Source organism: Aptenodytes patagonicus, chromosome 7 (genome assembly GCF_965638725.1).
Source record: "Aptenodytes patagonicus chromosome 7, bAptPat1.pri.cur, whole genome shotgun sequence".
NCBI lineage: Eukaryota > Metazoa > Chordata > Aves > Sphenisciformes > Spheniscidae > Aptenodytes > Aptenodytes patagonicus.
The window spans coordinates 44,052,339-44,079,487 of record NC_134955.1 but is presented as its reverse complement, the minus strand read 5'-3'; the positions used below and the strand labels follow the sequence as shown (position 1 = coordinate 44,079,487).

The 27,149-nt window shown below is 37.3% G+C and overlaps 1 protein-coding gene across 2 annotated transcripts in view; it reads left to right on the top strand.

Moving 5' to 3' along the window:
• Positions 1-27,149, top strand: part of BAZ1A (bromodomain adjacent to zinc finger domain 1A) — a 66,013-nt gene that overhangs the window by 11,161 nt on the left and 27,703 nt on the right. For both annotated transcript variants that reach the window (XM_076345023.1, XM_076345024.1), the window contains exons 3-11: positions 8,406-8,549; positions 14,803-14,904; positions 16,139-16,226; positions 18,081-18,215; positions 18,875-18,977; positions 21,691-21,857; positions 22,676-22,771; positions 24,628-24,766; positions 25,227-25,373. In XM_076345023.1, coding sequence (XP_076201138.1) covers positions 8,406-8,549; positions 14,803-14,904; positions 16,139-16,226; positions 18,081-18,215; positions 18,875-18,977; positions 21,691-21,857; positions 22,676-22,771; positions 24,628-24,766; positions 25,227-25,373 — 1,121 coding nt within the window. The remainder of the gene's footprint in view (positions 1-8,405; positions 8,550-14,802; positions 14,905-16,138; positions 16,227-18,080; positions 18,216-18,874; positions 18,978-21,690; positions 21,858-22,675; positions 22,772-24,627; positions 24,767-25,226; positions 25,374-27,149) is intronic.

The following is a 27,149-nucleotide window of genomic DNA, read 5'->3' as shown; positions in this document are numbered from 1 at the left end:
ATCAACCAGAAAGAAATTGCAGAGAAAGCCCCCCAGTCCTATGATGTGGCTTGTTCAGGCAATCTCTGAAAATGATGCGTGCAATTTGGTAATCTAGTAGAAGCAACAAGGAGTTAATTCTGCTTGCTCTTTAACTCTTTTGGATGATGTATTGATTAAAAATGGCCAGCTTTTTTCGTTTGTATGTGTCCAGCTTTTCTGGCTAAACTGGGGCTGACTTTTCTCCAAAGTGGCAGCTGTGCTATCCTTTAAAACATGAGGTGTTGGATTCCCAGTTAAAGAACTGTAGCAGTTGTGTAACAATGTTTTCCTAGTACTGCCTTCATAAAAGACAAAATTATTATTTGAAACATCAGTCAGAAACATCATATTATATAGACAGAAAACTTAATCTCAAGTTTGTTTCAGTTGCCAAGGAATTGAAAACAGCTGACACTACTGTTATTTAGAATGTCAAATTGCCGTTTATGGAAAGCAATTTATTGAAAAAAGCATGGAAATTATTTGAGATTTTGTTGGGGGGGTGTGGAAATTAGAGCAGTATTTCATGTTAACCATGGTCAATTAAGATGTAAAATAAGCAGCTAATGTTTTGGCTCACACTTCATTGAAGCAGAGGAAAAATGTTGACCACGTCACTAAATTGCTTCCTGTATTTGCTCTTCAGAACTGAAAATTTAAAACCCATATGATACTAGTTGGCCTTCTGTTTACAAGGAATGGCATCTCTTGCAGTAACCTGTCCATTTGTTGCTGTCTTAGTACCCTGTTGTATTATTGGTACTTAACTTGTGAAATTGATTTCAACATCTTGGCATCTGAAGTCAGTTACCTGAAAGTTGGAACTATGTGCTGCGGAAGGCCTACCTGAAATAACCTCAGTGGATCCCTCAGACACACCAAACAAAACCTACAACTGTGTAACTCACTCAGCTGTAGGACCTGTTCCTTTCTTCTTGAGGTCAGGAGTGTGCTTTTTTTTTTTATTATTGTAATTTGTCAGAGGAAAAACTAGATTTGAAGCATGTGTAAAAAACCAGTTGTGATTTATCATCAGTGTTCTGAGATTGGACCCTATCACAAGAAATAATGGCTGTCTTTATTAGGGTATACAAGTGAGCAGGGTGATAATTAGTTTATTAATCTGTAGGATTGCAGTCAGACTTGAGTGGTGAAGAGACCTGAGGTTTTAGGTCGGACAACTCTACTAGCTCTTCAGCTCGCCTTCCCCCGCCCTTAAAAATAGCTTATGTGATGATGCCTTCCCTTCCCCACAGAGGGTGGGGGACAACCAGGTGTTGTCCAACAATTAGTATGGAACTTAATTATAAAGTCAACCACCTGCAGACTAAAATAGATTGCTTAAAGGTAGTGTATAGGAAGAAAGAAATCATAGAGAATGTGGCAGATATAAAAAAGGAATGTCTTTTTTTCATTGAATTTGACCACTAGATGACACCACTGCAAAAGAATACTTGCCTAATGTCTGTGAGCAGGCAACACCAGAATGCTTTAAGAGAATGTAGTGTTTTTAAAGTGAACCTATTTACAGAAGTAGTAGATGAAGTTCTCTGTTAGGAAGATTGCTGCATCGGATCATACATTTAGGTATAGGTTAATATCCTTTTCTCTGCTCTGAATGATCTGATGCTGGCCATTGCCAAGCTGTAGGAAACGTAGATAATCATGGAGCAACCTTGTCTGTAAGGGAAACTTCTTTTTTTAACTCATCAATTGTTTGGCTGGTGTCCCAGTGCTTTAGGACTGTTCATAGTGGATTAACCGCTGCATTAGGCCAATTAAAAGATTTGCATACTGTTTTAATCTCTGTAAGTCTTAACTGGGGCACAGGAAGCGTGTTGCTGGCCATGACTATGCCTAGCTGATACAGAGTTGGGATGGTAGATGATAATCCTTGTAAGAGAGAAGATTATACCTAATTTTCCAATTTTTTCATTCAAACTGGCAACAAGGTATTACTTGCTTATATATATAGTTGTTTTCTGAGAACTAGGATAAGCTAATATAAGACCACTAGGTAGTAAAAGGCAAAGTGTCTTCCATGTTTAGACTTTAATGAGTTACAGTGAATTTAAATTATTTCCTAGTCCAACCAACAAATTTTCCCCTTTGACATGTAGGCTTCAAAGTTGTCCGGATGCAGAAGCACTAAAGCTAATGTCTACAGAATCAGAAAGTTATAGTGTGTTTTTGTAGTGGCAAGGCTTAAGCATAAGTTCCTGCATACAAAGAAAGTTTCCAACTTTATTTTCAAAGGTGAATTTGAATTCCAGTAGCAAAGTTAGTGTGGTGCTTATGAAACAGCATAGCTGACAGTAGTGGAGAGCAGCTTACCTGTTCATAGAGCAAGTACAGTTTGCATTCTTCCAGCATGGCCGTTTAAGGATCAGTCAACTCCTGGCCTGGAAAAATCATGTTTAAGGCATTCACTTTCCACTGCCCTTAAGACCTTTGGCATATAAATATATTTGTATTTGTTGACTAATAAATATATTTGTATTTGACTAACAGAAGCTATGAGATGATGATATCTGGGAGAGAACCTGCAACTCCTTTCTTATTGTTGAACAGCTGTTACAACTATTTTTGGGCGCTGCCAATCTCTGTTAGCTCTCATTTCTGTGCACACTCTCTACTTTCATAACTATAAATTTAAAGGTATGGGGTTTGGTTGGTTTGTTTTATGATTTTTGTTTTTTTTTTAATCGGTACGATACTATGAATGGAAGGCTGGGCAGTCAAAACAATGCATATACTGGTGTTACCGTTAGTTAGTGCTGTCCTAATTCCACAGGAGACAGCTGATGCAGCTACTGTGTAAAAGGATTCTCTTGTCCTAAGCAAAAACATGCTTCTTACTAGTTTCTTTGAAGCATACAGTCTTACCTGTAACTTGATAGACAAACAAAGATGCTAAAACTCGAAAACAGCAGCTCTTACTGTACAGGAAGCCATTATGTGCATAAAACTTGTCTCCTTGTTGTGTGCTTTTGTTTTGTGTGTGCATTAAACTGTACCAGTTAGCTTAGTAAAAGATGTCACTTATTCCTTCAGATCTTTTCTCACTTTTATCTCTCTAATTACTTTCAAGTGTATGAGAACTGTTAGGACAAGGGTGTGAGTTACTGCACTTATCTGACATTTACTTAAAAACTTACTAAAAGCTGACAAAACAGAATGAGGCTATAGCTTTTTGGTACTTCTTGGTACTTGCTACTATAGCTTCTTGTATTACTGACTCTTTTGGGGTTTTCTATATCCAACTAACTTTACATACTATTAGAAAAGGTATGCTTTTTTAATCTTGGCATTTGAAAAAACTTTGCTTTCATTTGGGTGTCTGTTTTAAAAAGTTAATTTCCTTTTGCTTCTGACTCACTGATCATTGTTTTCTTTATGTCTCACTGATCATTGTTTTATGTTAAAAGTTGGCCTGAAAGTATTGCAATATTACCCCATCACCCCATTTGAAACAGCCTTCTGCATCCAAGGGATGTTTTTTGTCTGCTTATTGTAAAGCATAGAGAGGCATGTTTATAAGTCACCTGGGCCTTCAAGGGATCTTGTTTTTTGACCTGAAATGAGGACATAGCAGAGTGCCAGACTATTATTTATATCACAGTAGTTAGCGCCAGCCAGATCAAAAGCTGTTGTGCAGAATGCTCAGCTGATGGGCAGTGAGAAGTGGCCTCTCCTCTCACAGCTTCCAACTCCAGCTGTGGTTGGATATAAAGGCCTACTCAGCATTTGGGAAGAACAACTCTGAGTTAAGTGAAAGTGCCAATAATTGCAGGGTTAAGGTTTCCACTTGACATCCTGCGATGGCTCTTTTTGGCCCGTTTTACATAGTAGAGTGCAGCTTTTCTTTCTCCTCTTCAAATTGTGTTCTGCTGCTGCTTCAGCAGAGGTAGATAGAGATATACAAGCTATTACGAGTTGCTGGACAAACAGGTATGTGCCTTTGAGTTGCTGAGCTGAATTAAAGAGAAATGTGGCAGGTAAGTTATACTTACCCTTTGTTCTGGGTTTTCCTGAATCACACTCACCTTGAACTACTGGTGAGTTTGAAGCACGTCTTGCCCAACTACCTTGTTAGGTATGTGGTTTCCCTGGAACAGACTCTCCTAGTGACCCAGTGTTCATTTGCCTAGATGTTATTTTTCAGTTAGGAAGGATAAACTACTGAAATCACTAAGCTATTCAAGAAGTTACAGTGTCTCAGGGCCTTTAAGTGAGGGAGTTCTTACTACTTCTCCTTCCTCCTCTGCTTCTGGCTGTGGCCAATATTTGCCTCTTGCACATGCTCTAGTTCTCATCAGATCCTTCAGAGGGCCACTTGAAGTAGCTGATAGGACAAAAACTTAACAAGCTCTTCGCATTGGGTTAGTTCTGGGGTGGTGGTTGTTGTTGTTAGGTAAGTGACTTCAATTTAATGGCAATCAATAAATAATACTGAGTGCCAGAGCTACAAAAAGCAAGCACCGCACCATGTATGTGGCTGGAAGGAGGAACGGCAAGGGAAGGTTTCCCCCCTTGGCAGTGTTGAACTGTTAAGTCATCTCTGCATCTCATGGAGCAGCAGCCTGAGGCTGCAGATGCAGTTTGCTTTTATACACCTTCAGCCTGCCGCTTCCTTACTGTTCTTCTAGGAGTGACAAGGTTCAGTCCTACATAAAGTTTTCTGCTAGTTGTGCTAAGCTGCTTTTCAAAGCACAGCTCAGAATCGTTCTAGAGAGAGACTCATGGAGTTGGGTTTCCAGAGAAACTGTGACCTGTGCCACAGTCTCCAGGCAGTGTCTCTTGCCCTTAGATTGTTGGAGTCAGCTATGTTCTTTCACCTGTGCAGCTGACCAGCCCTATCTGAAATTCATGGAACTCAATGGAAGATCTCAGTTTTTTTCATTTGAGAGAGAAGGAGATGTGCACTGGTATTTAAAAAAAAATTACATTGGTGATACCACCTCTGGCTTTGTGTTTAAAACTTTCGGGTTCCTGTGCTGTTGTTCTCTTTCTTCAAAAAACAACAGATTTAATCACATAGGCCAAGCACTTCTTGGAACCTTTCCCATAACATAAGAGAACCTCAAAGAGCTTGGTTTCTGAGCTTAGCAAAACATTAAACTGTGAGCATAAAGGCCATCCTTGGGACAGGTCAGAGGACCTGTACCCTGTTGTTGATAGCAGCCTGTAGTGCAGAAAGAGGTATGCAAAACTTTTGGAGTATGGGGTAATTCTTTTGCAGGTTTACTCTTCTAGCTTTTGGCTGTCAATGTCTGAGCAAGAGTTGCTGGGACTACTGTGTAAAAGTTCATGATGGCTCTATTCTCAATTTATCTCATCCTTTTCTGAATACCTGTGGGATTCACTTAGTGTGGCTGTAAGCTTTTTCACAATATTTATTGTTATTTGAAGAAAGTGCTTCCTGACTGAGGGGGATATGGGGGTACGTATTTATTTACTTCAACACTGCTGTCTTTTTAGATTGAGGTGCCCACAGTTCTTATTTTATGGGAAATAGTGGGTGAGCATGGCTTGACTTTGACATAAGCTCTGTAAAGATCTTAAGGTATCCTTTTTAGAAAGTATTTCAAGTAGTATGCTTCATTTGAGTGTCTTACTTCAGCTTTCAGCTCTACTGTTTTATGTGCCTTATGATATAAAATAAGAGTTCTAATAAGTGAACTCAGGGAATGATTAGGTTATTAAGAAGAGCGGCACTTCGTTGGTACTAAAAGCAGAGTGTCTTTGCCTCTCTTAACCCAGGGAATTGGCTGCTACTAGCCATGACTTGACTGTCTAGTCAAGTCTTCATTCGTAGATTATTATTTCTCTAATGCCAGAAGGAACGGTTGCATCACTTTCTTTAATCCCGTCTATCAGTAACCATTAAATTTCATTGGATTATGCTTTTATTGAGCCAGGTAAAGTGTGTTTCACTTGATTCCTTCCCCAAAGATTTCTGGTGATTATTTGAATGACAGCATAGAGGATGGAGAATCACTTGCTGTCTGTGATAGCTTATTCTGCTAGTCATTCTCCCTGTTTAATAATAAAAAGGGGGAGGGGAGAGGAAGGCAGCTGTATTGGGGATTTTGCTACTTACTGGATCAAGTGTATAGAATATATAATTTCCGTTCTTACAGAAGGAGATGTGATACCCTGTAAATTACAGGGCTGTCCAGTGGATAAACAGGTAAATTAAGTGATGGTAAAATACTCGGTGACTAAATATTCAAGTCTTTTTGTCCAGGAAGATTGATTCGTGTGTGTGTGTTTTAGCCTCTTTGTCCTTTCATGGCATTGGGTAGTGTAGGTTGCGATTTAGCTTTCATGTGGCTGTTTTACTGCGATTGCAAATTTAGTGTATATGCGCTCCCTCTAGTGGTCTTCGAATGGTAAACAAATTAGAAAAAGTGTCAGTAGCCTTAAGCATTGGTGCTTTTGATTATTTTCCATTAGAAATTAAAAGTTTTTTTTTTTTAAATTGAGTTGAACTCTCTAGGAAATGTATTTTATAATCTGAAACAAAAATAATTCTACTAAGAAGTCTTTTTTAGCAGGTGATCTTTGGATTTAAAAAAACAGTCTAATAATACAATCTGCCATGCAGTCAGCTCCATATTATTTAGTATGAAGGGGAGGCTGTGATGTTCCGAATACTGGAAAACCAAGATACTGTAAGGATAGACTTTTCTCTTAGGACTCAGCCGGAGTCTGGTGCTGGGCCAGACCTTAATAAGCCTTGTTGGACTTGGACTTATTTTGTGAACAGCCACTAGGCTCTGTCTCCATTACATACTTGGGTGCTCTTGGTTCTTTACACAGAGTCTATTTAGATTTGCACAGTTAATTAGCTTGGGCTCCACTCACCAGGAAAACATGTCTTCCAGCCCCAGACCAGCCAGCTTTGGAAACGGGGCCAGCTGCATTGGAATGGCAGCGTGCCTGTGGTCAGTGAGTCCGGCGGACTCAGGCTGCCTCTGCATGCAGGCAGCTCTGGTGTCCCCGTGGATAATTAAGCATTGGTCATATTGTTGTCTTTAGGAATATATAAAGATGTTAATAGGTTGGGTTTTTAAAAATTTTTATTCTTTTTTTAAAAATAACACATCCCATTGAAGCATCCTGGCACTCTCTCCCTGTTGGAGAGAGGCTTGGGGAGGACAGCTACAGGCACTAGCTGTGTTACTGGTCCTAGCTAAATTCACAAATGAATACGACCTAGGATATTTTAATGTTTTCAGCATTTCTCCCTCTGCCCCCCTCTTTTTTTCCCCTCAGTGTGTGCAGATTTTGCGTAGTACTGTCTGCTTGTAGAAAGAGGTGTTTAAGAAATATTTTGACACTGTTTCCTTTTTGCCAGTGTTCAGTTCAGATAGAAGAACACTTAGAATTTGTCTGTCATAGATTTGTTGGGGGTTTTGTTTGTTTGTTTTTTAGCTTGTGCGTGATGCCATGCTAATTCAAGCCCTGTGATTCATGTATTCTCCATTTTATTCATTTCAAGAGATAGTGTTTGGTGCCCAGAGAAGAGAATTATTATGTGTTCTTTCTCCCCCTACCCTTTGAGCTTTTAGTGTTAGTATGTGACAGCATCCATTGACTGCAGTAGTTAATTTTCAGGAAGCAGACAAGGCTTTAGGAGATTAAACTAAAAAATATGAACCATGGAATTCCAGAAAGGGGTGAAAGTTAGTGGTTAAGAACCAGCTGTAATACAGTTACACAGCATGAAGTGCTGATTAATTATACTTTTAGTAGTTAATAGTAGTTAATTCTGCCTTTTATAACTAGCATTCAGGATGGCAAAGGGATAGACTTGTTTTGTCAATTGTGTGCGTGCCAGATGGAGCCTTAATATGTGTCAGCAGATAAATGGACCATTATTAAGATTAGATGCATAACGATCATTTCAGCCTTGTTTATTTAGGTCATCGACAGCAGTAGAAGATGATCTCTTATAAGTAAAAATGCTTTGGGATCTGAAAATCTTTTGCTTTTCTTAGACTGCTGTCAAAACAAATGTAAAAGGTTTGGTGTCTACTTTTAAAGTAACACATTAAGTTAACTTTTAGTTTACTTAAGTGAGAACTGAAAAAAAAATGCACAAGTACAAATAATTCTACCAGTGACTTGATTTGTTGTCCTGAGTAGTGAAGCTGATAACTGTGTAAGCAGATGAATTTGTTCATTTATTAGATGGAACTCATGAAATTAATATTTTACCTAGTATTTCAGCCCAAGGCTCTTCGGTATTTACTTACTTAGTACACAACACAATGTTCAGTTATATATGTATTCTTAAAATAACATCTGCTACAACTTTAGACTCCTTGCACTAGTGAAAGACTTTGATGGTAATAAATGTCTGTGTTTTATTTCAGGTTGCAGTGTAAGATTTTGGAAGTCATAGCTCCAGCCCATCACAATGGAATGGCAAACGGCCACACCAGCAGCACTGATGGAGACACAATTGTCATCAGCGACAGTGACGACTCAGAAACGCACAATATCTCTGCACAAAATGGGTAAATGATACTTCTACAGTATAAAGCATTTGGGCTGGGTAGAAATGAGACTAAAGCAGATGTGGCAGGGTCTGACTGAAACAAATTATTTGATCTGTATGGATTGCGAGTGTTCAGCCAGCTGAAGGTGACAAGCTGAATATTCACAGGTGCCAGTTATGCTATGTGTAATCCACCAGAGAACTGTGCGTTATGAGACATGGAGTACCTACAGAATAATCATTGTTAATCTGTTTGGAATGCCAGTGTTTCTGTTGAGAGATGGTGGAAGAGCCATGTATGCCTATCACTAATCCTCTCTGTGCTGCAGAACCTGTGCTGCCATAGCTTGGAAAATGCAGTCATGTTCTGCATTTCTACAGCCTGATACTACTTAGCATGATGTATTACTTCACTTCCATCATGGGGCTCAGAGTTGAGATTGCCTTATAATAAGAGGACATGCTCTTAACTGGAACTCTATGAAAAGTATTTCCAGAGACTTAATGTGTTTGTGTCCAAAATATAAAAATGTACAAAGTTTTCTTCATTGTGCATGTGTCCATATAAATATATACCATTGTATTTCATGGATTTGATTATGATTTTAGGTGCAGTGAAACAGCGTGTGTCTTGTCTTAAGGAACTGCCTGTAGGCTGGAGTAGCTTAATAACATTGAATAAGAGAGCTTCTTGGCTATAATTGTGGTGTTTAATTTGGAGTATCCCTTTACTGACCAGTAATTGAGCATATATATGCAGCTTATCCTAGCAGTATAATGAGAAGAAAGATTTCTGTGCTTCACAATCACAATGTTGATGAAAGAAGAGGGTTTGAAATGGGCTCCAGTCTTGAATCTAGCAACATACAGGCTTTATATGAACTGTCATTGACTTTGAGATGTCATGTGGATGCAGAAGTTATTCTTACTGAGTGCTGCATGAGGACTTCCATGTCCTGATATGCCTTGAATAACTAGGGTGGGGCTCCTCGCTTGGCTAAGAAAATAACATGGGATAAATAATTTTTAAAATTCTCCTCTGTCTCTTGAAGGCAGTGTCCAAGTTCTTCATGAAGAGGTCCTACATCTTTGAGAAAATAAATGCATTTTCTGTGTTCCACAAGGCATATGGCATTTGAAAGGAGGTTATTCTTGAAATAATGCAAGCGTGCACAGAGCTGACTGTGGGATTGATCCCTTTATACTGCTGTTACTTTCATGCATGCAGAGCTGGTAGTAAGACTGAGTCTTACACTCCCAGTCCATGGTTCTCCCCAGCTGATTACTTATTTTGACAATGCAGAGAAGGGAGGGAAAATAATTTCTTTCTCTTAGAAAGTGAAATCTTGTGAGAATATACAAATTTTTGAAGCACTGTTCTGTGGCATACCTAACTAACATCTATGCTACAAGCTTAAATTGCAAACCTCTTACGACTTTAAAATGCTTACTGGAAGTTTTAAGCGAGTCTTTTTATAACAAATGCAAGAGTGTAATAACACCTCCGGTTAGTTTCTGGATATATTCTGGGTATATGCAAACTTGGAAAGTATTATTTGCTGTACCTGTAAAACCTATCTGAAAGTAGAGCATTGTTGTCAATTTTTGTATATTGGCATCTAAGATTCTTTATACCCTTACTCGTAACAGTAAGAAATCTCACTGAACTGAGTGACACTGTTTGCAGCCCTAATCCTTCAGGGACTGTATTTTGCTGTTTGTGGAGAGACTTGGATGTGGAGAATATGGATGTTATTCGCCTTGGGACCAGTGTCAAGTTGATATGTGCAGAACCACAGTTCTGCCTCCTTCTGCACACAAATCTCCAGGTTTTGAGACCCAGCCTTCGTGCAAAGCTGCAGTGCTGTTAAACAATGGTACAGCAGATGCTCGGTGTGTTTGTGAGAGGGGGAGGGGAGCACAGCACAGATTGATGGGCCATCTGCAAATATTTTTCCTAAAGAATCTGTAAGGCTAGAGAATCTTAACTGAAAATAGATGTCATTAGAGATCCCAACCTTTCTCTGACCCTGCTTCTGTCTGCGTGGGGCAGAAATAGCCACGCGTTCTGTACAAGTGTTCCTGCTGACTTTTTTTATTGTGTTCTGCAGTAAAAGCTGAGGTTGTACAGGGAGAAAGAGGCCAGGATGCTCTCACTTCTGCACTCCCTCAGAAAAACAGGCTGCCTTGTAAGGCCTGGGTTGCGAAGCAAAAGGTAGCAATCTTCTTAGATCTTAAACTGTTGATGTTATGCCCTGGGACCCTCTGGTACTGTAGGATAGTGGTCATCATAGAATAGCAGTGTTCATACCTTAAACTGCTGGACTTAGGGATAAGGTTGAACTCTTGCATTCGCTTTAGCACTCGGCAGCAGACTGGAGATTGAGGGGCTTGTACTGCCAAATATATACAATACTAACTGCAACTTAAATTCATGGCATTCCTCCTGCCAGGACTGAGTAATGTGAACCATCAACCACATCAGAAATACTAGAAGAAAAACTTCTTGGCTTGCTGGCTGGTTTGTGGCAGTAAATTTGGGTGTTTATTCAATTGGAAGTGAAGTATCTTTATTTTGGGGAAGGGTTAATTGTTTCTGCAAATTTTGGGATGCAAGCAGAGGTAACAAAATTTTTGGAAACAATACCAGTGGAACCTTACCATCCAGATTTTTTACCACTTTCAACCTAGTTTTTCTGGCTCTATTTGGAGAAGAAATTATGAACAGGGTATTTCAAAAAGCACGGTCATAGCTTGTCATTAAAGCTATACAATGTCTTCAGTAGAACAAATCTCTACTCATCTTTAATTCTTATCTTTCCTCTTTCCTTCCTTCCCCTCTCGTCCCTTCATCCCCTGAATCTAATAACAACAGTGGTAGGTCTTAGTCCACTTTGTATTGTAAGGAAAGACCGAAGTACTGGATCAAAGGTAGCTTAAAATCTTCATCAAAAGTGCTGTTGTCTTGTCCCTAGAGCGGTATAATCAGCATGCTGTTATCAGTCTTCAGGTTGCTGTATTTCCATGTTGATGTTTTAGTGTGATTCCAGAAAATATTTGCAGTTCCAAATGGGCATTGTAATTGCTCGGTATAAAGTAGCTTGGCAGCAGCAACCTTCAGAGGTGTGCAGAGGCCAGCTTTTCTTTCAGGATCAATATACTGACAGATCACTTCTCTGTAAGGCTTGCACTGGAGTATAAGGAGACCATAAATGATTGTGTTATTTAGCAAGCATTCTTCAAGGGAGCTTTTCCCATTCTCAAACTTAGCCAAAGAGAAGAAGAAAAAAGCTGCTGACTCCTTTTGGAAAAGGAGGACAGCATTAATTTTAGATGCATTCCTGATCCTCTAACCCTCAGTATTTTTCTGTGCAATTTTTCTAGTTCTATTAATGCTGCAAGATATAGGTAGCTCCAGCAAGACTCAGACCAGATAATATAGCTAGTCATATCCTGGACAAGGTAACTCAGAAGAACAAGGTCTCAGAAGTTTCTTGGTAAAGCTACCTTAAGACCATGCTGTCTGAATATAATACAGCAGGACTGTAAGCAGAAATTTATATCCAGGTCATGTGGCCAAAGTAATTGAGGGGCTGATGAGATGATTATCTGTCAGTGGTTCAGAATAACCTCATTACAAAAATGCAAGACTCTGCCAGGTGCTAGGCACGTTTACTTGAGTGCAGTAGAAACTAGTATAATACGGGTGAGTCAGCTCCAGTTTTCACCTACTAAGTTACAAGATACTCTGTTATTCTTTCCTCTGGATCTGGTGGTCTGTCAGAGCTGTCCTGTGAAGACTTGCTGTAGGGTCTCTCTGCTGCAAAATGGGTCTAACCTTTGTTAACTCTTGTATGCTTTATATAATGCTTTATAAAGTAAAATATAACAAAAAATAATATTACTTTTATGCCAAAGTGACTAGATAATCTATGTAATTTTTAAAGCTTTCTACATGTACTGAATGACCTTTGTCTTCCTCTTCTGCACTAAGCAAAATTTTTACTTTAAATTTGGATTTATGGAGGAGGATTTCAGGAATATGTTTACTTCCTAGGATAATCATTGGAAACTTGAAAACTAAGCAGAAAAAACAGTGTGTTTGGAAATTAGGTTGGGGCTATTATATATGATCCACTGAAGGTGAGAGAAGGATTTACTCAAACTAGAAAGTAAAGGTTAATGATACAAGAGTTAACCATTTGATTATTCTTTGGGCCCTGCTTTTGATTACAGACAGTGTTGGAGCTGAGAATCTATTCAAAATGTATAAATAAGTTAATATACTTTTGGTATAACATTGGAACTTGCCTTTTATTCTGTATCTGAACACTATCTGGTTTGGGTCTTTCTTTAACCGGTTACACTAAAGGACTGGAAATGCAGGGGTGTATGGTGAGGGAACAAATTTGCATTTGATACTATCCAGAAATTTCTAGCGACAGCCTTCATTACTTTAGCTTTCCTCTCTTGAGGCTGAAGATGATCATGGAAGACCAAGTCACAGTATGACCAAAATATGAAGCCTCTTTTAACAAACTTAGCATTATAGGCAGAGATGTTAAAATCTTCCCAGTGGGTATACTGAATTACTTTGTTTATACAGTTTATCTCTGTTTTGCTAATATGACTAGCTGGGTAGGGTTTTTTTTAATTATTTTTCTTAAATTGGAGTTGGTCTGAGTGACTCAGCTTGAGACTTTAACTTGGATAGCATCATGCACGGCAGACAGTGTATATCATAGTGCTTATCTGTAGGTCCAGTAGACGTGTTGCTGTTTCCAAGTCTAAATCTTCTTTTCTGTCCCTTCATTTGGTTTTAACTATGTTGATCATTTAATCATCGTAAACTATTTTTCTCCAGAAATTTGCAAATTATTCTTATCTAAAATGACACTAACTGTGGATAAGTACTGTTTCTTTTACACTTCATTTGTATGAATTAATGTATTTATTATTAAGTATCTGAATGTTGCATTTCTTTGGACTTCTATTTCACAGAGTTAGTGAGGGGGGGAAAAAAACAAGAATTGGAGCAAATTTCACATTCAACAAGCTTGCAAAGTACAGTTCACTACATCTTATGTGTGTTCTTCATAGGGGTAAAGAATAGCAAGTGGTATATTGATTTATTTTGTTTTGTCACAGACTCCACCTTCAAGCATTTTGTAAATGCTAGAAAGACTGACAATGATGATGAAATGCATAGCTGTAAATCTCCTAGTTCATCCACGTAACTACTTCACCTTCCCTTACTGATGAAATAAGATGGCAGTTGAATTCTTCCTGATAAAGCAATACAACTTTTGATTACAAATTACCACCCTAGGAGAAGTTAGTTCTGTTGTTTAATAGCAAAATGCAACATTGTTTAAAGAAAATCTCAGTAGTTTAACTCTGTCCATGAAGTCTGTCCATAAATATACCAGACTATTTAAAGTATATTGTCTATGGCAAAAACCCTCTCTTTGTTTTTTAAAGGAGTGAATTTTGTTTTGGTAGCACGCCAGACCTGGGTGGTTATTATCCTAGGAAGAGGTGTAAGAAAACAGTTACTGTTACGTTAAAACTGAAGAAATATTTTTCCAGGGGGAAAAAAAATCTAGTTCTCTGTCGCTGATAGCTGTAAAAGGGAAGTACACTTCGGGGGGGGGCGGGGGGAACCATGTAACTCTAAGCATTTATTTTGAAGCGTAGATGCATTGCGTTACGATTCCTGTTATTTTTCAGAATGTTGTTGGTGAGGGTGTTTTTTCTAAATGGGTATTTCAGAAAAATATTGTACCTGTTTTTTATTCATTTTGAGATGTGATCTGTAGCTCTGTGGCTACTATTTTTATTCATTTTATTTAACTCTGTCTTTTGGATGCCTTCCTCATCATATTTTTCTCCTTTTTCCTGCCTTCCTGTTGCCATCATGAGTACTGAGAATATTAAGGAGACTATTTTCTGAGGGATAGGGATGTATCATTACTTGTCTCCCTCTTTGTTCTTCCTTCCCTTCTCAGGTCCCATCTTCCTGCTAAGAAAACCAACATCCCCGATCCCTTTTCCTGTTCCTTGCAGGAACTGGCTTTGATGCAGATCTAAATCTAGTGGAAGAGAAGTTAGCAGAAGTGAATAGGTCCTCTTTGGTATCAGTGGAAGTTACAGCCTGTATTAAATATGGCTGGGTATTTTCAAGAGGTCCATTGTGTATGCATATAAATATATTAAATGTGTACAATATGACTGATGTTTTGTGATTGTGGTTAACTTTTAATTTTTTTTAGGGAGAAGAAAGCCATAATTGACCCTTCTTTGTTCAAATACAAAGTCCAACCTATTAAAAAAGAACTATATGAAGCTGTTATTGTTAAAGCATCTCAACTAAGGTAAAAATTAGTATATGAAAGTTAAAATTGTACTTTGTGTGAGTTGTGTAAGTCACTGTAAGATGTTTTTGATATAAAATGGCATTTTAGTATAATATGTTAGAACTACTAGAGGCACTGGAACAAAATACTGTGTTTCACAGGCTTTCTGTAGCAAGGGTTCCAAGCTTTACTAGTATTAACACAGATACCAACTCCTTACAAGTCTCTGTGCTTTTGTTGGCACACAGATGAGACCTGCTGTTGCTTCTGATGCCTGTGCCTTACTGCTGTGACTGCTGGAGTAGGTGAAAAAAAGTTTGAGAACCCTGTGCTGTAATATTGATGAACTATTGGCATTATGAGCTCTCTCTGTGTGGTAGCATGACTGGTTTGAAGTGTTGGAGCAGACATTGGCAATCAAACTGCTTTACTGCTTTAAAATAGAAAGCTGCAAAGAGTCTTTGCTTCTTAAATAACATAATTTTGTCTTGAATTTAGTTAAAACATTTTTTTAGAGTAGATTGTGCTTCAAAACTTCATAAACTGGATACTTTGAAAAAAAATTTCAGTGATTTCAAGTCATTTAGTTCCAGCATGAATCGAGATTAGTTTTTTCGTTAACTACTCCTGTGTAGTTGGTTTTCTCCTTCCCATGAAGTACTGCGCGTTCTCTGGGATGCCAGGAAGCATTTAGAGTGCACACTGTCCTGTAGCAAGGAGTGCCACAGCCTGACCAAGCAACATGTAAATTCATACCTCTCACTTGTTGGCTTGAGACTTCTGTGCCTTACCTCCCCGTCTGAGAGATGTGAATGCTGCTTTCCTGCTGTCCTTGTTTGCGTGCTTGTTTTCACCCCCTTCTGAAACAATCGGAAGTTTTATTTGGGGATTTTAAAAGCTACTGTGATAGAAAGGAATGTTTGGAGGGTCTAGTGGGGATGAATAGGCTATGGAGTTTGTGTGTGTGTATAAAAGAGCACATACCAGGATCTTCAAAACAAAAATTACAGATGCATAAAACAACTGTTTAAGTATTACTTGGCTTTTGTTTTGTTCATAAGGAAATTTTATATTGAATTGGGGTTGCAAAGAACGACTGTTAGTTGCAGTAGTAAGGGTGTAATTTATAATTAAGAAACTGAGAAAAAGGTCAATCATATGATCTGTTACATGTTTTGCACATATTGTCAGCTGTACTTAAACAATAATTAAAGATGTTATTTGATAATACTACCTTTCTTTCCTAATACAGCCGGAGGAAACATTTCTTTTCTCGTGATAGACTTAAACTTTTTCTGAAACAACACTGTGAACCACATGATGGAGTCATTAAAACTAAGGTAAATAAGAAGGAATAATTTGTGGGATAGAGTATTGACCCTACTCAGTCTTTTTTTTTTTTCCCTCTTCTCTGGTAGCTGCTCAGAGCTTCTTTTTTAAACTACATCAAGTTTAGCTTTTTGTAAGTATAATATATTGAGTTAGTATTTGACTTTTCCAAAATAAAAGGATGAATACTGCAACTTTTTCTGTAAAAAACAGGTTTTTGTTAACTTTTGCTTGTAAACAAGATAGTAGTTTTTCTGTACATGGAGCAGAACTTAATTCTCTAATTTCTTCTTTAGCTACCAGTTTAGAAAAGTCCCCAAAATAAAAATGGGAGCTTTTACCTAGAAAAATGTTATATTAAAACAATATATATTTTTGCTTAGTCTAACACATGAGTTGTTTTCATTCTTCAAGGTATGCAGCTGGTATTTCGAAGTCAAATAAAAATTAACTATTTCTGTTTTGGTACAGTAAGCTAATATTATTCTGTTGTAATGCTTTTAGCTGGAAAATATTTTATTGTAGATTGAATTCAGTCTCCAGTTCTTCAGTGAGGCAGGAGTACCGAAGAGTTCAGGTGGCTGGAATGGGCTTTTGATGAGGCCTTAGATGTTGAAGATATTAAGATGCATATCTTTGTCATCTTATGTGGACATATATGGTGATACTTAGTAGAAGTTCAGACTAAAGTTCACATCTTAGTCCGTGCAGGATGACTTTGAGAATTTGTTTCCTTGTGCTCAAGGAATTGAGCAGCTTTTCCCACGCTTACCAAATAAGCAGCAATTTCCCTTGCCTTGGCTTGCTGTGCCACAGGAGATCCTGGACTCTCACTGCATATTGCAGCCTTGACTCTGAAATCCTTATCTTCACCTTGTTTTTAGAAAGTAGCACGTTTGTTTATTACGTCTTGTGTTTTGTGTGTGTGTTTAAGAGGAATTCTCATACAGCTGTGTAACTGCTCTGAGATGAGAGCATCAATGAGAGGTTTGCCTGTGAAAGTTGTAGAAAATAACAAAGGCAACTAATTTCTAAATAAGTTTGTAACTTTAAAGTCCGTCTCTTTTAAAGAAATGGAAATAGAAGAAGATAGAGCTGAAAGGGATAAACCACCCCCTTCCTTGGGCTTGTTAGTGATCATGTTGTCCTTGATGTGATACAGTGTGCTGGGTCTAGTTATCTATTAACGATGATTTGTGGTGCCTCAGGAAAATGGTTATATTCTGTACATGTGTGCATTTGTCATCTTCTCTTTGTTTGGGCTTTTTGTGGAGTGTCTCCTTGTTCCCTTGCTGATTGCCTTGCATTTCAGCAGTTAGGTGAACATGTCCTATTTGGAGTGTCTCTTTTGTATCCTCATCCGTATCACTTGATAAGGGCAGGCTTCCTGAAGTGACCAGGTTGAGAAAGCAGACTTGAAAAGAAACTTTGACAATTCAAAATGAGAGAAATCATAAACTTTCTCCTCCTCCAGAAATGTTTAAGTATGATAGAGAATTATGTGATTCTTCAGTAAATTAATTTTCCAGCTTTTGCTGTCAAAAGTCAATCTCAACACATTTCAGTAACTTGCTAGGAAGACTGTGTCCAGCTGTGTTTGCTAAAAGGCATCTAAAGAAATAAAATCTTACCAAATGAAGCCAAATTCTATTTTCAAATGTGCGCTGCTCATATTATTATCCACTTGGTGGATTAACTCTACAGTTACACTATTTCAGAGTTTTATCTCTTATCCTAAGCTAACCAGTTGTGGATCTAGTTATTTTTATTGTCTTTTTTTCTGAATTAATGATTCATTAATTAGCTTATATTTATGAAAAGGTAAGAATTTCACAATTAATATCTGCTTTCTCTTTCTTACTAAGGCAACATCAATTGCAAAATATAATCTAGCAGAACAAAGTTTCTCCTACTTCTTTCCTGATGACCCACCCACATTTATCTTCAGTCCTGCAAGCAGACGACGAGGGAGACCTCCAAAGAGGGCATCTACTAGTCTTGTAAGTAATAACATTTTTAATTCCAGATGAAGATACATCAGTGTAGTCTTTAAGTTCTTCCATTTTCTCTGAACTTTCAGAACAGTTGGAATTCAAGGTTGATGTTGTGCTTTTTTTCTTTGAGGATGAATTGGGATATATTACATAATTGGTACTAAAGTAGATTGCTTTATAGTTAAGCTGGTAAAAGGGACCATACTTGATATGTTATCTTCTTATTTTTATCTTTCTTATTTTTGTGATCCCACCAAGAAACTAGCTTTTCAGTGTGTTGTGAAGGTGCATAGAGTACTTGTCCCTTCTGAGAATTACTAATAAATAATTTGCTAAAAAACTTTAATTTGTATTCTTAGATACAATTATGTCACTTGCCCTCAGATACAGTTACGTCACTTGCCTGTATTTAAACACAGTGAAGCTTAGTGCTCTAAACTACTTTATTTAAAAAGAAAGCTGGAAGAAAAAGGTTTGGGTCTGCCCCTGCCCCCAGCTATTGGGCAGGATCTCTGAGTACTTAGTATGTTTGTGGGAAACTCTTACAGCCTGTTTTTATTCTTGTTTTAGAGAACTGTTGAAAAATTGGGAATGTCTGTTGCTGGTCATTTCACTGTAGATATTATGTTCTTTTTTTCCCACTCCCCCTCCAAATTCTCTATCAGGAGGACGAGATTACTGCTAAACAAAATACCCAAGGAAACAAAAGTAAAGTAGCAAGGGAAAAGACAAGGTTCCAGAAGCAAAAAGAAGATATGCAGGCCATGGGTAAGTTGAGGTTTAGTCCTATGACTAGTAAACCAGTTTTTGCAGGTCTGAGAGCAGGCCTTAATTAGAGTATTTTTGGGGTTGTACCTTTCAAAGTCCTGCAATACTTTCAAAGGGAAAATGTATTAAGAGTGCACTGCCACAGCACTATTACAGAGTGCTCCTTTCAGTGGTTAGAATGATTGTTTCCTGAATTATTTATTTACTTTTATTTTTCTAAACTGGGGAAATGTAGGAAGCTTGCGGTCCAGCTGTGCTGATTTCTATCTCAGATAAATAAAGAGCAAAATAAATTTTTGCAGAAGTTTGGATTCTGAAATCACGTATAAATTTTACCAGCTGAAGGTATATCAAAACATGAACATTTAACACAAATCAATCTGTTGTATGAGGAGAATCCATAAATAGAAAAACTACCTCAAAATTTAAAAGAACTGCAATGCTTCCTAAACCTGTAATAATCCTTAAGGAAATCTGAGTCTTTTTGAAGATGTCTGTGCTTGGATATTTAAGGTATGTCTAAATGTTCTGCAAGATTACTTACAGTATGCTTACAAATTTTTCTAATGAAAAGAGCACAAATCACTTAAGAGATTTTTTATTTCAGACTGATTGAATTATTTTGGCTTAGTTTTGACCTGTTTCTGATCTATTTAAACTTGATTTCAAATGAAGTAAGGGGACCCACGTACCTTTTTTACGGGTTTAACTAGGTAAACTGGTGTGTCTTCTTGAGGAGACAAAGCTCAGACAAGATGATGTTCTTCTGGATTGTAAGCACTGATGTCCTTCCTAAGGAAAGGCTTTCATCTTGTGGAAATATTTCAGTGAACTTCTGGTTTCTACCTCTTCTTTCCATTATCATAGAATGTTTTAGGATGGCAGGGATATCTGGAAGTTATCTAGTCCAACATAATAACTGCAAAGTGCCTCAGGCTGCTCAGGGCTTTTTCTTCATAGGAGATGGGGACACTAGGGTTTAATGGGCTCCACTAAACTTGTGTGTCCACTTTTTTGCACAGCTAGCATCTATTTGTTTATGTGCTGGAAATGATAGCACAGAACAAGGTAATAGCTGATCAACATCAAAGCTGCTTCCTTTCTTGTGTGGCGTTAACTACAGCTTCTAGAAGACTAGTTAAGACACATTCTGGCTTAATTTTATCTTTGTGTTATCCTGTTGCACCCCAAAACCCAATGCCCTTGAAACATATAGTTTCAAACAATGAAAGAGCAATCAGCCTTGAAATAAGTTGTATAACATGGAGATCCAAATGTATTCTTTGTATTTTCTGCAACCTCACCTGAAAGCTGTCACAGCATGTTGATATTCAGACTTTGTAAATGCTTTCTGTTCTTTGTTGAGAACACAAAATTATGATGAATGCATCAGATAAGTAATAATAAAAAAAAAAATACTGTGGTGTCACACTTGTTCTGTGTTCGTTTTTGTCCCAGTGTTGGCTCATGATTATAAACTTTTTTTTCAAAGATACAGTTCTTTAATTTGAAACCAGCAACACATTATACTGGTTGTTTGAAAAGTATGATCCCATCCATAGAATAAGCTTAAAAGTACACTTTCAAATATACTATATTAATGTAATTGAAAATTAATCTAAACATTTTACCTGTAAATAATGTTTAATTGGAATGGCAATTACTGACATTCATAAAGTCTCTTATAAAGAGCTGTTATAGTACTTTATTAATGATGTGAAAAGATAGCAAAATACCAAGTACCTTGAAAAATCGACCTTCTCAGTATGTAGAAGACTATGGGGGATCAGCTTCACTGCTTTTGTTTGCTGGGTGAGAGCCATTGTATGTGTAGTAGCTATCTGTAAAAGCAATCTAGCCCGTTTTCAGAATTTTATAGAAAAATGTAATCAAAATCTCTTTTTGAGTGCCATCCACTTGGTAATAGAAGTAAGGATCTTTTTTCATTTTCTTCACTTGTGTTTCTAGCTTCCTTGTTTATTCAATTAAAATGGTAAACCCCCTGACACCCTTTTATTTGTTAGCCTGTGTGTGGATTGACAGACATTGTCTGTCCACAGAAAGTGGCAATTTGTATCCTGCTGTTCTTCTGCAGACAGCTACAAAGAACTCTGGATCTCCTCAGGCAGTAACATTTATTACCAATTAAAGTTCAGATTAAACTGTATAACAGAAGTAAAACTTGCACAAAACCCACGGAAATACTAAATAGGTTTCAAATGTACTGACTTTCAGTAATTCAGTAATAATTAAATATTTAAAGATCACTTATTTAAAGGTTTTTACTGTCACAAATATTTCATGGTTATATGCCATACCTAGTTGTGACATGCTTTTATTAAGCAAGCATTACTAAATACGTTGCTGTAATTACATGCAGTTGGAATCAGTTCTCATCTTTATATGTCACTTGATAGAAACCAATAAACAAGTATTAAACTTCTGTATACTCATAAAAACAGAGAAATTTGACTTTATTACAGTGATGACAACCTTGTAAAACATGTATACTACTTAGGCTTAAAATTCTGATTCGCTAAAGAGCTGTCAAGTGATTGAATTTCTGGTTGGCATAGAAACAATTCGGTCTTCATAACAATATCTTTTCAATATGGTAATTATAAAAAGATCAGTCTATTTAGCACAGTTAAATAAAATTAACATTTTATAAAAGAAAAAATAACTTTGGTTTGTTTGGTTTTTTCCTTTACAGCTTTTGAAAAAGCTAAATTAAAACGTGAGAAGGCAAATGCTATAGAAGCTAAGAAAAAGGAGAAAGAAGATAAGGAAAAAAAGAGAGAAGAACTAAAGAAGATTGTGGAAGAAGAAAGGATGAAGAAGAAAGAAGAGAAAGAGAGACTCAAAATAGAAAAGGAAAAAGTAATGCATTAGCAGTATATGTATTTCATGTAGGAACAGTATAATGGCTTTCTAGTTTACTTGTTTCTTAGTTGCTATCAGCTTCAAGTTATTTTCCATTAACTGTTTTCTGTTCATAGAAATGCACTTTAGAAGAATAGGCAGTTATAAGATATGATTACGGATTTGTATTTCTGGATAACGTTCTCTATATTACAATTTTAGTTCACAAAAAGTTCACTTTGAACTTACTTCTGAAGTAATGTGGTTTTGTTTTTGTCTTTTTTTTTTGCCAATAATGGATGACTATTTGATTTGGTGGTTGTCTTCTACTTAAGTGTTAAAGACACTGTACTGCATCATATTCACAGCATATTAAATGGTTGTGGGTTTCCTTGTGGTTTTTCTTTGGATGGAAATTGCTAAATAACTTTTTGTCACTTTGAATGTGAAGAAATTATTTATTCCACTATATTTTACCACAGACACATCCACTGTCTATTTTGATGGTCTTTTCTTGTGGCAACTTTCATAAGTACTCTTATTTTTAGATAACTTTTTTCAGCCACTTCCATTTAAAAAAAAAAAAAAAAAAACCTAACCAAAAAAACCCCAATAAAACCCCATGTCTAATCCAACAAAGTATCACCACAGTTTGCTTCTAAACATTTTTGCCAATGTCGTCTTCTACAAAATAAAAATTAAGAGTATTTCATTCTAATTAAATATGTTTTAGTTTTATTTTTCAGTGTGATTGAAATAGTAAGTGGTGCAGTTCTAGAAACTATAATAGGGTGATCTGACCGTATTTTATATACAGTTGTGACCCTCTTTTTCAGGAAAGAGAGAAGCTGCGTGAAGAAAAAAGAAAATATGTGGAATACCTGAAACAGTGGAGTAAGCCTAGAGAAGATATGGAGTGTGATGATCTTAAGGTATGATTGAATTAGAACAGCTCCAGCTCGTACTTTTACAGGGTCCCCAAGCTAGATTGCCTAATGCAGAGGCAGATCTAGATCTGATCTGAATGCTAGGGATTGTGAATCACCTGCAGTCATGTAATATTTCCCAGTGGTGATGCTAATAGGATTGTCTGCATCTGCATTTTCACCCTCCAGAAAAACTTTACAGGCTGTTCTCTGTGTTAACGTGGAACAGATCTATTTTTAAAGCACTGATCTTACTGAGTGGAGGCTATTGAGTATGCCTGACTTTTCTGTTAAATATACAACATGCGCTCACCTAGAATAAACCTGAGTTACTTAAAAGATTTTGAGTAATGAAGAAACCAAATTTGTGGCTGCAAAAGGTAGAAAAGATAGTAGCTTGTTACTCCCTCTGGTATTCTTTTGATTTAAACTCTAGCAGTATCCTTGCTTAACGAGCTGCTTTCTGGATGATCCTGGAAACCTATAGAAAGTAACAAGAATTTACCTCTCAAAGAACTTAATGTTCTAAACAAGAATATAGTGTGGTTGTACATAACGGAAGATTGTCTAGTGTTACACATTTATGTGCACTTTATTATGATTAATTTTAGCAGGGGATAGCAAAAGGAGGCAAAATTGTCAGAAGCGCAAGGATGGGGGTTTATTTGAGATACACAGGGAAACATGACAGAAGTGCAAAGAGGACAAGTGGGAATAGAGGAGAGTGTTAAATGAATTGAAGTGATAGCACTGGTTGGGAGGAATATGAGAATTGAATATATTTGCAAGGGTAGCTGTATAGGCCCTTGAAGATGATAGTGAAAACTCTTAGCTGTGTACAGAAAGGGAGAAGAAACTGAAGAAAGGGAAGAGCATTGTCAAAACGAGAGGAAGCTGTGCAAAACAGTGCTGCTGTGTTTCAATTGGAAAAGAAAAAGGGAGGGATGGGAAAGTAGTATCACTACAGTGAAAATTGACAAGAATATGAATAAAGATGAGTTTAGGTGAGGAAGCAAGAAGAAAGATCCACCCATAGACTGCTTTTCAAAAAATTCCCTTCTCAGGAAATGTATGAAATACCTTACTGTGTTCTTCTGAAAGCATAGTATTTGGCATTCTTCTCGTTAATGTTTGTGAACTACCACCTTTGTGGAAAGGAGCCATCCTTCTGGAAATTGTTTGCCTCTGTCTGCTAAGAAACATTAAGTGAAGACAAATCTTGAAAAGTTACATCGATATTAATTTGAAAGTCAAACACAGTGTTAGACGCTGTCATCTGTGATTTGGAGGTGGTGTCTCTGTTAAGTGGTCTTGTTACATTGTTACATCAGCTCCCTTTAAAATGTCTTCAGCTATCATAACTGCCTTACCAACGCAAAAATGCAAATACCAGAACGCTCAAGTCATTAGACATGATCTTGTATATCCTAGTATTAGATCGGTGTGTTTTTATGTGAAGGTGCTTGGGTTTTTGTTTGCTTGTCTTTGCAAGCAACAATGAGTAACTTTTTAAGAATATGTTTATTTTTGCTTGTCTGGACAGTTCCAGCAAACTTAAATTCAAAACTCTTGTGAAATAATACAGGTTTAAAGGAAAAATAATGACAGCCAGTGCTCTTAACTTGTAGTAGATTTGAGTTCCTTTAAACAAAGATACAAAATCGTTCAATTTAATGAACATGAATAAACTTTTATCTCAAAAGATTTATGTCCAAGTTGCATGCTCTTTGGTTTTTTAAAGTTAGTACTACCACAGATGTTACTGTGATAATTGATTATGTGTCTTGCACTGGTTGGTGTTAATCACTTGTGTACTCTGCAGAAACCAAATACAATATTAAGTTGTCCCATTTGGATTGCAGGAACTTCCTGTTCCAATGCCAGTGAAGACGAGACTTCCTCCTGAGATCTTTGGTGATGCTCTGATGGTTTTGGAGTTTTTATATGCTTTTGGGGAACTTTTTGATCTTCAAGATGAATTTCCTGAAGGAGTGACTTTAGGCAAGTTGTCGTTTATGTGGCAAGGTGCCCCAATTTTGTGGTGTCCCTTCTCCTACCAAACAACCAAACATCTTAAGTGCACCCAAGTACCAGTGCTACAAAATCTTCTGTGCAGCTTTAATATGGCAGTGCTTACACGTGCATATCAATCCAGTTTTCTCTTCACAGTCAACTTCTGCAGTGTTTATAAAATCAAAATTAATTTCAATGTAGAAGCTGTTAATCTACTTATTAAAATGTCTACTTGTACTTTATTCTTGCAGTTATATATTAAGAAAATAATGTTGTTTTGTCAGCACTCTTTCTGACAGCATCACCTTAGGAATATTTGCAGTAAATTATGGAAAAGTAACTTGATTATCATACCTGAAGGGGGAAAAAAAAACTGTTTTCATTCTTCAGTACATAATCGTTTTCCAACTTTGCGGCAAAAGTGACGCTTCTTAAACTTTATTCACAGAAGTTTTAGAGGAAGCTCTTGTAGGAAATGACACTGAAGGCCCACTGTGTGAATTGCTGTTTTTCTTCCTGACTGCCATCTTTCAGGCAATGGCCGAAGAGGAAGAGGAAGTGGCCAAAGATCAAATAGCTGATGCTGAGACCAAAGGTCAGATCCTTAATTTTACTGCTGAAAAACTGAAATTCCACTGGAATTAACTTTAAACTGCATGATTTATGGCATTCCTTTGTTTAACCTTGTCTTATTATGCATGGATATTGTATGTAAATGGACCTGTTTTTTCTCTTTTATCTGAAATTAAAGCTTTAAACTGGGCATGGAGGGTGGGGTCTGGGGGGAATAGAGAAAAAGCAAGCTCGTTGTTACTACAATTGTATCCAGCAAAGCATAATAAGCTTTTAACAGCACTGCTTATGTTTTAGAGGTGAGGGAAACTTGTCTTCGCCTTCCTCCTCTTCCTTGAGCACTGTTAGATGTTTCTCCTGAGGGTCAGGAAACAAGGCATTTTCCTAAATCTTCTCAAAGGTCTTTATCTGTAGCTATAAAAAAAAATTCTGGACCTAACTAGATTAAAAACTGAAACTCCCCAGCACAACTATGATGGAGAATTCAATATTCATTGTCCTTAAAGACTTAGAATTATGCATCCACAACTCCTAGATACTACCATGTCTCTGTGTTTCCAGTAAAGGATCTCACAGTCACTCTGCCTTTGGTCTTCACTCTAAGGCTGAAGTTGCCCACGTTTTCAGAGGCATTTGGTATACTCTAACCAGTGATCAGAAGGAGTGCAGGCTTTGTTCCAAATTTATGTGGTCAGGGACATTATATATGTGTCTTCATCCTTAGTAGATTGTTTCTGTTCTGTGTTTAGGCAGCTCAGCAATTCGGTCCACGGTCTGTGAATGCTCTAAGCCTTGTTCTGCAGAGTGCTTTACCTGTAAGATCTTACTGATGCTACACGGAGTGCTTTGCAAAGGGTTTGTCAGTAACACAAACTTAAAGTATTCTCTATATCCCCTTTGCACAATTTTGGTTTTTAATGCCCTTGCAAGGTGCTTCTCCCTTATTTTTTTTTCAGCTCAGCTATTTATGAAGCCTTGCTGTGGATCGGGGAACTGATCTGACTACTTTATTATGCTCATCAAGTATCTAGTGACGGTCTCTCAAAACAGTGTGTTGGTGTAACTGAGAAAGTAGAAAGAAGCATCAGACTGGGAGCCTTGAAAATATTTTAAGATGTTACTGTTGCATGTACCTTCTGTGTTTTGAATCTGAGGCCTAAGACTTCTCCCAATTCTTTTGCATTCTGCAGTGCTTGGTGGAAAGGGAAGGCAACTATTGCCACACCACTGTTGTCCGCTATGCCCTGTGTTTATGGACTGCCAAATTTGCTGACTAGTTAAAGGAGAAGCTTTGACCCTTCCTGCTAGTCTTTATTTCATTAGAGGTAGATAGGAATATAAGAGCACTCCCTGTTTGAGGTCAAGTGAATCCTGTGGTTCCCCCATAAGGCAGATGCATGAGGTACAGGAAGGTTCCTTTAATTCCTCTCTTGAAGACTGTGCATATTCTCATGTTTAAGATTTATGTCCAATCTATAAAATGTCTTTATATAAAACATGGGCACTATCTTCAGCAATAGAGGCTGCTCTTCTTAATTGAATAATGTTACAGATTTGATACGGTGTTAACAAATTTAGACTGTATTTTAATTACTGTTGAATTTAGCAATTAAACTATCTTTTAACTACTGAAAGCATTGCTTGGGCAATATAAGCAAGGATTCCATTATCAGGTAATCATAGAATAGTTGATTAGATTCTTTATTATTCATAGGACTGATCAGAAAAAATATAATGTAACTGTCATTTTAATTTGACTGTATGGGGCTGGCAATTGCAAAAATCTGCCGTTTCGCTT